General features: G+C 42.4%; 1 protein-coding gene across 1 annotated transcript; it reads left to right on the top strand.

Moving 5' to 3' along the window:
• Nucleotides 1-2469: 2469 nt before the first annotated feature.
• On the top strand, nucleotides 2470-5020 carry tmem121ab (transmembrane protein 121Ab). Its single transcript, XM_061704472.1, has one exon. The coding sequence runs from the start codon at nucleotides 3077-3079 to the stop codon at nucleotides 4019-4021; it is 945 nt and encodes a 314-aa protein (XP_061560456.1). The 5' UTR covers nucleotides 2470-3076; the 3' UTR covers nucleotides 4022-5020.
• Nucleotides 5021-14769: the final 9749 nt, after the last annotated feature.

Below are 14769 nucleotides of genomic sequence, written 5' to 3' on the forward strand. Positions count from 1 at the left end.
CTTCATCTTTAACTCAATCTCCATGTTGATACGTCCTGTATTATTTATGTATGTTGGCCAAGTTCTAGTACCATGGGTACAATTTTTTAGTAGAGCGCTATCAAGGTGCGGTAGCTCTTCTTCGCAGCATGAATTTTAAACAGACCAAAGCAGACAACATCTCAAAACATTATTCAAACTAGACTCCTGCGACCAAAGGCCATAACTGGACCTTGAAATGAAATAAAATTAAACCAAAGTAGGTAAGTACATTTAGATCGCACTTCTTACTTGGAGGACTTGTGGCTCACATTGTTAAAATACAGAACCAAGAACATCATATAGTTGATTCAAACAGGAGTGTTGGAACTCTTTAAAAATGTCTGCAGAGCTCCAATTGCACTGCATTCCACAATTTAGGGGCAAGGTTTTATCACCTTGATGTTTTTAATCTTATGTGAGGGACAGTAAGTCTAAGACAGTCAGCAGACCGCAGTGACCTAATAGGACAATAAAATGACACCAGGTCCAACAAGTATAGAGGAGCCTGACCATTAAAGGCTCTGCAAGTGCCTGTTCAAATTTCTTACTGAATCTGACAATGAACAAGGAGCCAGTGCAAGGAAGCCAGAGCAGGAGTGATGTGGCTGAACCTATGGGAATTAGACAATAGCCCAGAGGTGGCGTTCGGAACTAATTGGAGACGGACTAATGAAGTTTTGCTAAGACAAAACTCAATACTGGACTGGTGGAACAACACTAGAAAATAAGAGAGACCAATGCTGCAACTCCACTGATTAGGGAGCACATGTATTCATCTCGCCCAGGCGCTGGCAACTTTGGCTGGTTCATTAATGGCATTTACAATTATTGCACAGCTTGCACAGGTTGAAGCCCAAGGCCAAACATATGCAGCACTGGACTCAAATGGACAATGAGGGGGAAAAAACAGTAATTGGATTTGAATGCACATTCAAGCTCAGTGGCCCACGAAAGCATTTAAAAAGTAAAGCAGCTAATTGATCAATGTGCCAAGTTCATTAAGTCATTTCGGTTAGTTTTGTTTACATTACTCACCATGGGAGCATTTACCATGGAGTCCTGCTAGTAGCCTTAGGGGATCATTCTTGCCATTTTCTATGGTGCTTACCTTCATTAAGGTCACAGATGAGCTAGGCACATACCGTACAGTACAGACAACGACCATTCACACCCACATTCACACATGGACTATTCAGTCTTCAGTGAACCTCACATGCATGTTTTTGGGACGTAGGACAAAGACCAGAACTGAAATTTCAACCCCGAACTTCAAAACTATTAGTCTGATGTGCTAACTATGAGCCAGCCGCTGCCCCAACTTATGGGATATTTACAAGTATTTGGTACTGGGTGTCTTTTTTTCTTTTTTTTTTAAACTACATTTTGTGATCTCAAATTTTCATTTTCATTTTTTTGTATTGCACTATGCTTGTATACGGTCAAACAGGCAGGTGCAGCGTGCAGTTTTGAGCAAATTCAATTAAATTAATCAATTAAAAGTTGGAAAGCTGATGTGGACGTGGCACAAAAAATTCAAAGAGGAAGGAAAAAAGGAAAACGTGTGAGGTGTCACAGGTGGTGCGCATATAGCACATTTGGGAGGTTTTAGGAGATCAGTTATAAAATATAAATCCGCTTGAATATGATGTTGGAATTTAAAAAAAAAAATTTTTTTTACATGAAGCCTATTTTTACTGAGAAGATTGTATAGAGAATGTCATTTTTACAGGAGCACCCTGTACATGGGGATTGTAACTTAATGGTCACAAATAGACTTTTACTGCACTCTTATTTCTGACAGGGTGCGAATATGCGATAGAGTTTAGTAGACACAAATGAACTATTTAAATGTACAACAGCAGCAGCAGTTGTTTTACTTTGGAAACTGCCACTCCCACTACACACAGGAAATGAAGTATTTGTTTATTCATTTGCTCTGGCCCAAATTGAAAGTGTAATGCAGGTCAATGATGCAGAAAAATGAAGTGCGAAAAGGATATAAGGGAGGCTGCTTTATGTGACTTGTGAATGAGATCCTCTATTGGTTTTGCTCTCAAAATGACACCGCTGGGTGCTGTGTGCTAAATGGAATTTCATTTGAGGATAAGAAGGCGTGCAGCTAGATGACCAGAGACACAAGACGCGCTCTTGAGAGAAAGGTGAAGCAATCTTATTATACCTTGTCTTGTCCTATACACATTGGTGCCAAGCTGACACATCACTTGGCTCCTCATGTGTGCGGTCGCTGCTGGCAATGACAACTGTGTTATATACCCTGTGGTGCTGACAGCTTTCTCTCTCCTCCTCCTCCTATCCCACCGACCCTTCCTCCTTCCATCATCCCCCCCTCCCTCCTCTTCATTTCATCTTCTCCCTCCAGGCTGAGGAGAAGCTGCCACGTGGCAAGAAGGAGGAGGAGGAGGAGGAGGGAGGGGCAAGGATGGATATTCAACCTAGTGTAAGAGCCTCCCCGCGGGGATGCCGGCGTAGAACGCAAGGCCTCACGGGCCGTTGACCTGCTGTCTCTGTGATTTATGGCGGCTTTGGGAGGGGGGAGGCTCCAGGCCACTGCAGACTCCCATCTCTCCCTGCCGTCTCCCTTCACGCACGCGCTGTGCCGCCAATCTGAAGGAGGCGTACGTAGAGGGATTCTCGGCACGGTGTGATTTGCATCACGCTTGTGCACGTGCATAAATCCACGAGTCGGATCGCCACACTGCACGTCGTCTCTTCCACCGAAGACGGCGCCTCTCTCGACTTTCCTACGCTGCAGCAATCGCCGCCACACGTCTGTTAGACAAAGCCCACTGTGGGAGTGTGTGTGGATTACCATCAGTCATGGCGTGTCAACTGTAGACCCCTCAGCACTGCTGCTTGGGGGGTGGGGACATCTAAATCGATGGAAGGCCGCAGAGTAAAAAAAGTGATGTTCCTTTCTTCACAAGCTGATTCCACACACTCCAGGTAGTGAGACATTCCCAGCTTATAAAAAAAAAAAAAAAAAAAATCCCCCAAAAGGTGTAAAGTTTGAGTGAGAGCCAATAGGTGCCCCGCCATGGTTTTGCCACCCCCCGACAAACGCCACGTGTGCTTGACCACCATTGTCATCATGACCAGCATGGCCTTCATGGACGCCTACCTGGTGGAGCAGAACCAGGGTCCCAGGAAGATCGGCGTGTGCATCATAGTGCTGGTCGGGGACGTGTGTTTCCTCATCGTGCTGCGCTACGTGGCGGTGTGGGTCGGGGCCGAGGTGCGCACGGCCCGGCGAGGCTACGCCATGATCCTCTGGTTCTTGTACATCTTCGTGCTGGAGATCAAGCTGTACTTCGTCTTCCAGAATTGTAAGGCCGACAGGAAGAGTCTGGAGACGGTGGCGAGGAAAGCATTGACGTTACTTTTATCGGTCTGTGTGCCCGGTTTGTACTTGGTTCTGGTGGCTCTTGACCGCATGGAATATCTGAGGACTTTCCGCAAAAAGGAAGACATGCGGAGCCGTTTGTTCTGGGTGGCACTGGACTTACTGGATCTTCTGGACATCCAAGCTAATTTGTGGGAGCCCCAACGCACGGGCCTTCCCATCTGGGCCGAGGGTCTGATGTTCTTCTACTGCTACATTTTGCTCCTCATCCTCCCCTGCGTATCGCTCAGCGAGATCAGCATGCAGGGTGAGCACATGACCCCTCAGAAGATGATGCTCTACCCGGTCCTGAGCCTGGTCACCATCAACATGGTCACCATCCTGATCCGAGGCGTCAACATGGTACTCTTTCAAGACAGCCGCGTCTCCACCATCTTTGTCGGCAAGAACGTGGTGGCCATCGCCACCAAGGCGTCCACCTTCCTGGAGTACCGCAAGCAGGTGAAGGACTTCCCGCACCCGCAGAACGCCATGGCCATGGAACTGCAGCAGAACTCGGTCGGCCACACGCAGACGCTGCCCAACGCCACGACTTTGCCGCATGAACCCACGCCGGCACAGGACGCCATTGACACATGACCACCGGTGTCTCGCTCCTGGAATGTGCACCAAACTGCGTCACAGAACTTAACATGAACGTTTCACTAGACTCTGGAGACAGAAAAACGGTTTTAATCGTACGACGCGGTACCTTGACATATGAGTGCCCCAGTTTCAGGCTTGGTCAATTTTTTTCGCTTTGTTTTGAAGTTAGAAATGAGCTAGATATAGACCGCTGCTCGCTTAAAGGCACACATACAACACTACAGCTGACTTTCGGTTTGTCCCAACATGCAGTACAGTAACTACACTTGCCAGTTTATTGCTCTACCTTCTCTTTATCCATCCATCCATCCATCCATTTTCTGAGCCTCTTCTCCTCACTAAGGTCGCGGGCATGCTGGAGCCTATCTCAGCTGTCACCCTGAACTGGTTGCGGGCCAATCGCAGGGCACATACAAACAAACATACAAACAAACAGGGCACATACAAGCAAGCATTCGCACTCACAGTCACACCTACGGGCAATTTAGAGTCTCCAATTAATGCATGTTTTTGGGATGTGGGAGGAAACCGGAGTGCCCGGAGAAAACCCACGCAGGCACGGGGAGAACATGCAAACTCCACACAGGCGGGGCCGGGGATTGAACCCGGGTCCACAGAACTGTGAGGCTGACGCTCTAACCAGTCGACCACCGTGCCGCCACCTTCTCTTTAATTATGTTTTTTTTGTGTGTGGTTTCCATACAATACAGTGCTATATTTCTTTAGTACAACAACAACAAAAGTGTATTTGGGGGATTAATGGCATTTCAATTCATTTCAATTGGGAAAACTGATTTGATATACAAGGCAATTTTGTTCCGAGCTTGGTAATTAAACTTGTAAGTCAGGGTATCAATGTATTGTGTTTTTAACTCTTTGGAGGTTTTAAACATTCAAACTGTGTCTCCAAACTCAGCGGACCAGGAAATTTCTTATGTTGTGTAAAAATCGGTTCCTTTATGTGAGTGACGTCTATTTTTTAAGGGTCACAAGTACCAGCACCAAACGAGGGAACGTTTGGCTTCCCGGATTCCCTGCAATTGGGCCAAAGAGGAGCAGATGGGGACAAACGGCCACGGCGAGCTGCTCTTTGCGCTGCCGTGCAGCAGGAGGTCGATAGCGGCCCGACACCGGGCCTCACGCGTTCGTGTTGTGGAAGCTGCAGCCTCGGGCGGTGTGACGCTTGGGAACTACAGGTCGGATTAAAGCGAAGCGCTACAGCAGCACTGGACCGTCCACTGCGAGCACACACACACAGTGGACATCGCGCTGTGAGCGTGGATGTGTAAGAGCATGCACACAATTATATATAACGTATGCTTGCAAGTGTGTGTGCAAACGTGTGCTTGTTTACCACCAGAGGTTTGTTTATTCCAGATCATTTTGTAATACAAGTGTGTGTGTTAAATGCAAATGAGATAAAACTATGTGTTGATGCCAGGAAAAAAATAGAAGGGGAAGACAATTTCAAGTTATTTCTCAACTGTACATTCCTCTAAAATGTCTCAAACCTTGACAAGAAAGAATACATAGCAAAATATCAACCAAGTTTTATTTACATACAGACAAAAAAGGAAAGAAAATACGTGCAACAAGCTGAACAGACTTTTATTCAGTTAATTATGATTTGTATTATTCTTAATATTGTCGTTGTTATGATTATCCTGTATATTATTTGCGAGTGAGAGGCCAATTATGTTTTAATAAAAAAAGAATTGCTGACAATATTGTTGCTGGTTTGCATATTTTTGGTTAAGAGCAATACACTTTGAAGTCCGGCAGAAGGATTTTGTACACAAATGAATGCAATGCAATTAGTTTTTATTAATACCTGTACTTTATTTTTTTTATTTTTACACTAAATCTAAAATAATAAAGCATTTATTATTGTCTGGTGGCCAAATCTAGCATTTAGTTAATTGTATAAATTGCCCATTTAATATAATTGGATTCTATTTCATGGAATGCAGTATAGTTTTTTAAATGATTTTCTACCTCCAGCCTTCCTGTGTGGCGTTTTCATGTTCGCTGGATATTTTAGCTTCCTGCCACAATAATTAAAAAAAAAAAACACACACACACATTAGTTAGTTACTTAAAGACAAAATTGTCCATAGGTGTAAATGTGAGTCGGATGTTTGTTTGCGTGCGATAGGCTGGCAACCAGTTCAGGTATACACCTGCATCTTACCCAAAGTCATTTGCAGTCACCCACAGCCCTAATGACGACAAGTGGTATTTATTTGACAAAAAAGACCATCTGCGATAGGTTCCACCTTATCCACGACCCTAATGAGATGAAGAAGATAGGCCGGAAGATACCAGCACCTTTCATTACACTTTCTTTTATACATTTTGCTAAATTCCCTCAATAAGTTGCTAACTTGTGCAAAAATTATTAAAGGCAGCCTTTTAAAAACACCATCTAGGATTTCCCAGCATGGCATAAAGGGAGATTTTATCTCCTCTTTACCTGAGCCATGCCTGCAAAAATCTGGCCCAGCTAACGTTTAAAAGGCATCCATATAAAAGGTATGGCTGCCACACAGACAAAGAGATTTTATAAACACTTGTGTATAAACTTGCCAAGCAAGCAGCAGTAGAAGGCCATCAACAAACGGAAGGGCATCACTCAGTACTGTATAATTGCTCGCAGATGTCTGGGCGTCCGTGTCATGGCCCTTTTCCTCATTTGGAGGAAAATGTCATCTTGTATTTTGGGCCAGAAAACAACTATTTACAACATTGCCCTGTTTGCTTTCTAACTGATGAGTGCGATGCTTTTGCTGCGTCGGTTGTACGTTTATGACTTATGGTTGCAGTGTTCACATTAGTACTGTGCCAATCTCGGTCAGAGCTCCTCTTTTCTCCCTCTTCGTGAGATGTTCTATGTGAATCTGTTCCAGGATGAAACGTCTTGTTTTTCTCTCTCTTTCAAGCAACATTTTAACATTAACTGTCATTCAAATGTCCATGTTAATATTAAAAACTATAATACACAGTGGTTAACTACTCTACCCTAACTTTGAGAAAGACACTTCTGGCTAAGCTAGACCTTTACTTTTTTAAATATGCCACCTATTCTTCAATCGAAATCTTTTTGAAATTAGGCTGGGTTTACATTGCAGGTTCGAGTGCCCACTTTTGATTTAAATGCTGATATCCATTTTTTACTGTCTATTTCCGTTTCCCTTTAAGTGACACATATCCAGTATGGCTGTGTTTACACTTCCAGTCAACAACAACAGACAACACAGAAGTAAACAACAATACATAAATACAGCGGAACCTTGATTTTTTAACGAACTAATGGGGGCGTCCATTACAGCCGATTGTCAGTTATATTGAAGCACTTTTTTTTGTGTGTGTGGCTATGTACACCCATATTACTGTAAAGTACAAAATTATTGTGTTGTACTTTTTTTCGTGGCCTAAAATTCCCAGTACGGTACAAAGTTATTGTAAATAAATATTAAAAAGTTGGAAAATGTTTGGAAAGTTTTAAACTTTATCCAAACTTACCACGCTGGTGTGCTTGATCGTGACATTGTTAACATACTCATGGGTGAGTCAAGGCGGGTCGCTTTCAAAAGCCGCAAGGAATTAGTGTGATTCCTACTTCCAAATCCGTTGCCATACATGAACGGCTTGACAAAAAAAAAAAAAAAACTGTACCAAAAATAGCGTGTTCCAGACTCCAGAGACGTGTGTGTCGTATTCCTCATTAACACTGCAGCCATGTGCGCGCTCTCTGCACAGAGCACTACGCGACAACAGATAAATTCCTGCCATCATGGCCGCCAGATCAATGCATGTTGCCATATTCAACATGGCTGCAAAATGTCAATGCAATGCCTTTTTAATGGAATGTCACCACATTCAACGTGACAACTGGAAACTATTTTTGGATACGTGTACTGTCCAGGTCCGTTACTTCTGATATCCGTTAAATTGAGGTCCGTTAAATAGAGGTTCCACTGTAATACAAATATTAAACGTTTCATACTACAGTAGAACCTCGGTTTTTGTATGCCCTATTTTATTTCATCAAAATTTTGTGCCAGTTATCTTCCATCAATGTGGACAAAACGTCAAGGAAAAAACACTAAACACTCGTTGGAAGCCTGAGATTTTGAGCAACTTAATTAAGTGGCATAATGGGCATATTTTGCAGAACATGTTGATTGGACAACCTAAAGGCCGTTCCGTTGTATTTAAAATCTTCATTTTGTTGTCGGACCTTATATAAGGCCGCTTTATTAGCTCCGGTATCAGTTAATCTAGCTTTGTCAAGGTATTTAATTACACACCAAAGTGAGGTCTTGACTCTGCAACAACTGTAATTGTGTAGCTATTATCTTTTAATTCACAACACAAGTTTATGTCGCAGTTTGGCCCTCTGCTGTTAAATCTGTTTGTATGGAATCTGTTTAAAGGCAATTAAGAACCACAGCCAACTTTAATTAAGAAATGGTCTCTTAGGACATTTAAGGCTGGCTATTGATGCCTGTGACTCAGAGATGGAAATCTGTAGCACTGGATGTGATGGAATTTTATCGTCAGGCTTAGAGCACGACGTCATAATTGTTTTAATAAATCTTGTCAGCGTAAAGGTATGGTTAAAGGAAGGAAAGCAAATGAAAACCTTGAATAAATAATGCATTTGTGTCAGCACAACAGATCACCTTTCACAGGCCCTGTAAGCGAGTCATCCATAAATCAGCAGCCGTGCACCACATCCGCATGCTGGTAAAAAGTCATCTCCGTTGGTAAAAAGGGATTTCGACTTGCACGGATCCAACATCTCCGGAGGCGATGAGTCCTTGCAAAATGAAATCGGATAAATTAAGCTACTTTCTACAGGACATACACAAACTATTGCCGACTTTGTTCACTTACTTGCTTCGACAGTCCCCTTTTTTTTTTTTTTCCAGGTAAACGTCTCGTGCGTCATCACGCTGGTCACAGTCCAACCTGCTCAGAACACTAATCTATATGCAAATCATCTTCACTCACTCATAAAACAGCTGCTAGCTTGTTTCCGACACGCACGCTAAACGCCCGATAAACCTCGTGCATCTTTGATCGGCTATCATTCACAGTTCTGTCTCTGTAACAGGAAATACAATCCTTACACGTTGAATCGAGGATGAGCTGAACATTTTCACGATATGAAAGGACAAGAAATAACTTATTTGACATCTCGTGTTTGATAGCAATGAAAATTAATAAGATACTTGCTGAGATAACTATCCAATCTATCCATTTTCTAAACCGCTTATTGTATTCTGGGTCACGAGGTGCTGGAGCCTATGCCAGAGGAATTCAGGAGAAAGGCAGACTAAGCCTGCACTGGTAGCCAATCGAGTGCTAGGTAAATAAAATAGGTAAGCATCATCCCAGAAGTATGACAATGGAGCAATGTTGAGTGCCAGTGCGCGTGTGATATTTGACCTCATCTGCTGCACTTTGGAAAATTTTGCTAAATATCGCAGCGTCAGGAAGAGTCGACGCTGGAGTTCCCAGCATGGCTAGTGGCATTTTGGAAATAGTTGTAGCGCTGTTGGTGTTCTGTTTGATTACCTGTTTGTTTCACTGTTTTAACAAATTAGTTGCGAGGACACTGATGGCTGCTTCTTCAAGCAAGCTAAAATGCTTCTGACCTTTTCTGTGCTGCATGTCACCGGAAGGCAGCGGATCGCTCTGTGAAGGTAGAACAACTCTGCAGTATCGCTGCATATCACAAAAGTGAAAATGACGCATGAACAGAGAGAGCCGATCACGAGCGTCGGCTTTAAAAGGAGGAGGGAGGAATTTCCAAAAGCAACTAATTTAATTACACAGTTTCTCCCAGTAATCTAATGGCTATACATTTTGTAATTCAATTAAATAATCTCATTACATGTAATTAATTAGTCCCCAACACTGCACCAAACCAAAGGATAATCGCTCTGGATAATCTGTTTGAGACCAATTCGGTCCACTTATCGGTATGTGTGTAATTGTAACCCACTTCAGCAAACTCCAATGGCCACACAGTCATCAACACTGGCGACATGTTCAGCTCCCTGTGCACTCGGCTCCTAACTTGTCATTCTCTTTGAATCAAGCCGTGGTTAAACACTATGAAAGTGCCTTTGTAGCGAAGCAGGTGGTGCGTAGACAACGCTGGCAACTTCATTGGAAGCGAGCTAAGCAGTTCCCCGGGGGTTTGGTGGAGACTGAAAGTGAAGGGAAATAGACTTTTTGCGCTTGAACGCATTGAAAAACTGCACCAAATGTGTCCCTGTGTTGTCTTCTTGGATAACATTAGAGAACATGCTCGCCATATAAGTGTTGAACAGACTTGGAAGCAGCACAAAGTACTAAACTAGTAATTGCATCCCAAGGGGAACTAGGTATCTGTTTGAATGTCACGTGTTAAAATCGATGTCGATTTGATGATGATGTCATATGGTGACAAATTGAATCAATATGAGGAAAAGTACTGCTCCAGGCCTTTCGTATGAATGAGTCGATGTGGTTTATTGAAATTAGATTCTTTTTTTTTTTTTTTTTTTTTCTTGTTACCAGAGGACTTTGACCCTGCAGGCACCCACTCGAGGTCAATGGCCGACAACACTAACCTCGAGGTTAATAAGAGGAAGATTTGGGAGGTTTTTTTTGTTTGTTTGTTTTTTAATAAATGGTGGTGTCGACAAATAAAAGCATATTGGAAAAATTATAACATTTCTGAAAAGTCATTACCCGGGTCTTTGATAATGAGGTATAACTTGATCTGATTTGTTCCGTTTAGAATGTTTATCTTGTTATAGTAAAAAAACTAAATCAGCTCAGCTGCTCGTAATACCCAGGTTTTACCTATCAAGATATATGATGTCCAAAAAATAAAACTTTTTCTATAGTGCTTGTCCTCATGGTAAACTGGAGCCTATCCCTGCTCATTTTCAGCGAGAGGCGGGGTATACCCTGGACTAGTTGCCAGTCAATCGCAAAGCACATAGAGAAAAACAATACACTCACATTCACACACGTGGATAATTTAGAGTTTTCAATAAACCTCCTTTTGGAGAATTTGGGAGTAAAATGGAGAACCTGGAGAAACATGAAAATTCCACACAGGAGGTCCTGAGCCAGGATTCAAACCCGGACCTCTGGACTGTGATGCAGGCATGCTAACTACGCGTCCACCGTGTTGCTTTCCAAATAACCTTAATCGTGAAAAGCAAGCGTTTTGTGCTTATGTTTAAATAAGATGGTGGAGAATTGAGATTTCCAAGCAAAAAAAAAAAAAAGTGTTTAAAAAGAAGAATTCCTATCCGCTACGGATGCAGTGCATAGTGCTCTAAAAAAGTGTTGTTGTTTTTTTTTGTCAATGTCAAAATATAAGGTCATGATGAAAAAATGACTGCAGCAAAGACATGCAATAAGGTTGGAGGTGCCTACAGCATGTGAAAAGTTACTTGGAACAAAGTGTGCAAAATAAGCTTAGGTAATGGGCTACATACTGCTTCACAAAGACTCCATTATCTGACCACATGCAGTATTTGTAATGGTAAAAAAATAATAATAATAATAATAATTTATTGGCACAATATACTGTATTTCTTTCAAGTGTGGAGGTGAAAAAAATAAAGACAAAGCCACAAGCTAAAAGACCAGGCAACATCTCGCCGGCACATATAAAACAAGGTGAGGAAATACATGCAAGGGTTTGAGGGCCCCATTAAGAAGAAAAGCACTATGTTGTGCGTCTCTATAGCGATGCAAGGCAACGTGTCCCTCCGCGGAGGAAGCGTGAGCCGACGTGATTGAGTTCAAGGGGGCCGCGTCCGAAACTACAAACATTTGTGACTTGAATGTGATTGTTGCGCTAAAGGTAAGCCAACGAGAAAGTGTAATGTGACCCGGAGCTTGACTAGAATCCGAGTGTTGCTGCTGCGCCACCGCAGAAGAGCAACACATGCTTGCAATGCGTGTTTGAAGAAGAAGAATTCCTATCCGCTACGGATGCAGTGCATAGTGCTCTAAAGAGCGAGTTTGCCATTTTGTAGTGCTGTTCGAATACATATATGTTCTTTGAAGACTCGAAATGATCCATGTGTATGAGAGTGTTCAAATATGGAGAAGTGAGGGTTTCGAACGTACGCCTCTGCGAGGTCACTCAAAGTTAAAATGAAATATTTCACTCCCAATTCAAATCGTCTGGATCATTTAATACACAAACTAGCAGTCCTGGATTTGTCACGTCAATTTACTCGCATTTTTACTGTTAACAGCACTTATTTGTAGAATTGTTTTACATTAAACGTGCCAATTTAAAATTCGTACCTTTGTTTCTGCCTGTCTTTGCTTGCTTCACTTACTGTATGGTGCATAAGACCCTTTCAAACAATAAAAATAAGTGCTCTGATTTAGTTTTGTTTTGGTTTTGACATTTCGAGATGGCAGGAATCGGTAAAGAAACGAGGGAAGGAATAAAGAGGGGGAAAACAAAGAAAAGAAAGTTTAATTATGTGGCAAGCTCTTCCCGGAGAAGTCATTTTATTTATTTATGAGTGGAATTTGAAATCAAAATCAGTTCTCAATCAGCCTTAAAGTGTTAAGCAGCCAGGACAAAAGCACTCGTACCACTTCGAGCGCCGACACTACGTCACAGGAAGTTTAACTGCTGTTCGATGGTCGTTCCTCTTGCTTTGCATCACAAACCCAAACACACTTGTACCGTAAATCCGTGTGGGGGTCTTGCAAGATTTGATGCAATCTTACGTGACTTGTGACTTCAGTGGTGAAATCTTCCAAAAAGTTTCATTTTGACTCCTAACTGTGAGCCTGCCTACTTTGTAATTTAATACTGTTGTAATTGAAGAGGGGGGGGGGGGGGGGGGGGCACGGCCTTAGTCTCGTCCCAGCTTCCCATGTGTCAGCGTTATTGCTTAAGGCCTGACGCTGCCTCGGTATTCACGTCCACACGTTAGCCAACCATCAGGAGACAATGCACTAGAACAGACTGTTCTCGTTGTCAAAAATCAGATTAAGCATTGATTAAATCCGGGTGTGGCGGTTGAAATTAAGCATCCTTAGAGAGGACATATTCTGAGAAATTAATTTTTAAAGGCTTGTATACAAATATATCGGTCGCTGGAGTGCCTGCCCACCCATCAAGTGTGAAATTAAAGTAACTTGTACGTGCCTATTTTTGAAAGCAATATCCGCGAGCGAGCCATTCTGTATTCGGCCGACGAATGACAATTTTAATTGACGTAAGGGATAAAAAGGTTCATTACATTTGTTTTGGCTCCCTATTAAGCGCTATTCTAGTTTGTACTGCTGAACAGGAGATTAGTTGTTGATTGCAGAATGCGATGTGGGTGGCAGGTAATTGGTCACGCAAAAAAAAAAAAATATGCAAAAAAATACTGACTTGAGCATTTTTTCTAGATGTAACAAGAACTGCAGCGGAGCAGAACCACCAAGCCAGTTTGCTCAACATCAGTCATTGCTCAGCTCAGCCAAGCAGCAAAAAAATACCAACAGTCTTCCCAAAAAAGAAAAGAAAATGTCAAGGGGAGGGATTAACAGGTTTTGCAAGTGGTATGACTGTTGTGTACATGAAGGTCAGGGTTGGTGTGTGTGTGTGTGTGTGTGTGTGTGCGCGCGCGCTCGCGCATGGTCACAGGAGAAGTGCTGGCTGCTCGTTAGGGACTTCTTCAGTGCACGAGCCTCCTCACAGTTGGCAAATTAGGAGGCTGCACCCTGCATGCCAACCATGTTGGCCCATGCACCGGATGGGTGCCTCTTACTTAAAGTATACACACATACACATTAATAAAAGATGTGGGGGTTTGTCATGTTTGATATTCACAAGTTAATAAACATCACGCGGTGGCAGTTTTAGTCATTGGGGCAAAAGAAAGTTTGACTTGTGCATCAACATTGCCCCCTGGTGGTGATGGCGAACCGTACACGTTACCAGAGGAATGCGCTTTATATAACGGATCATCAAATAAAAGCTACAAAACTGCTTGCCAAACACTCATTGTAGGAATACTTTTAAATGTTCAAATTAACCATCCACGCACACTTAAAAAAAAAAAAAAAAAAAAAAGTATAAAACATTTTTGGTACAGTGTTGGTCAAACTTTTTTTTTCTTCTGCATGCCAGGTTTAAAGAAATTGTTTTTCAAAAGGGCACAAATTAACATTGATGCACTATTCTTGATACTTGTAGCATATTTCACCATCTCTCCCTATCACCTTTGATTTAAAGACAATTGGGGGAAAAGAACATTTACCTCCACACAGTGGTGGTATTTTGCACGTGTGATGTGTGCAATGATGTCCACCCAATTATAAAGCCTCATTTTACACTGCAGATTTTTTTTTTTTTTTTTTTATATATATATATATATCACTCGAATATGTCAACACTTCTGTGGTGTGTCAAATTTCCATTTATTTTCACCTCACAGGCACTTTTAAATCCTCCTCTTTGGACCGGGAAGTGGCCTACTAACATATGGCCAAATACAAACAGTTCAACTTTGGCAGAGATCTGCCGAGTGTCATCATTCTTCTTAACACGAACTCAGTGGAGAGTAACCAGGTACTCTGAAATCAGGGCAGAGGGAACAAGAAAGTCCCGGAAGTTTTCAGTGGCTGTTGTGAGAAATTCTCAATATAGAATTAACTGACAAATGACTTGAATTTAACCATCGATGCAAAAAGTTCACAGACAAATG

The sequence above is a fragment of the Phycodurus eques genome, chromosome 18 (genome assembly GCF_024500275.1).
Source record: "Phycodurus eques isolate BA_2022a chromosome 18, UOR_Pequ_1.1, whole genome shotgun sequence".
NCBI classification, from domain to species: Eukaryota; Metazoa; Chordata; class Actinopteri; order Syngnathiformes; family Syngnathidae; genus Phycodurus; species Phycodurus eques.

Coding starts and splice junctions, on each gene's coding strand:
- tmem121ab (XM_061704472.1), top strand. CDS start 3,077: ATGGTTTTGCCACCCCCCGACAAACGCCACGTGTGCTTGACCACCATT.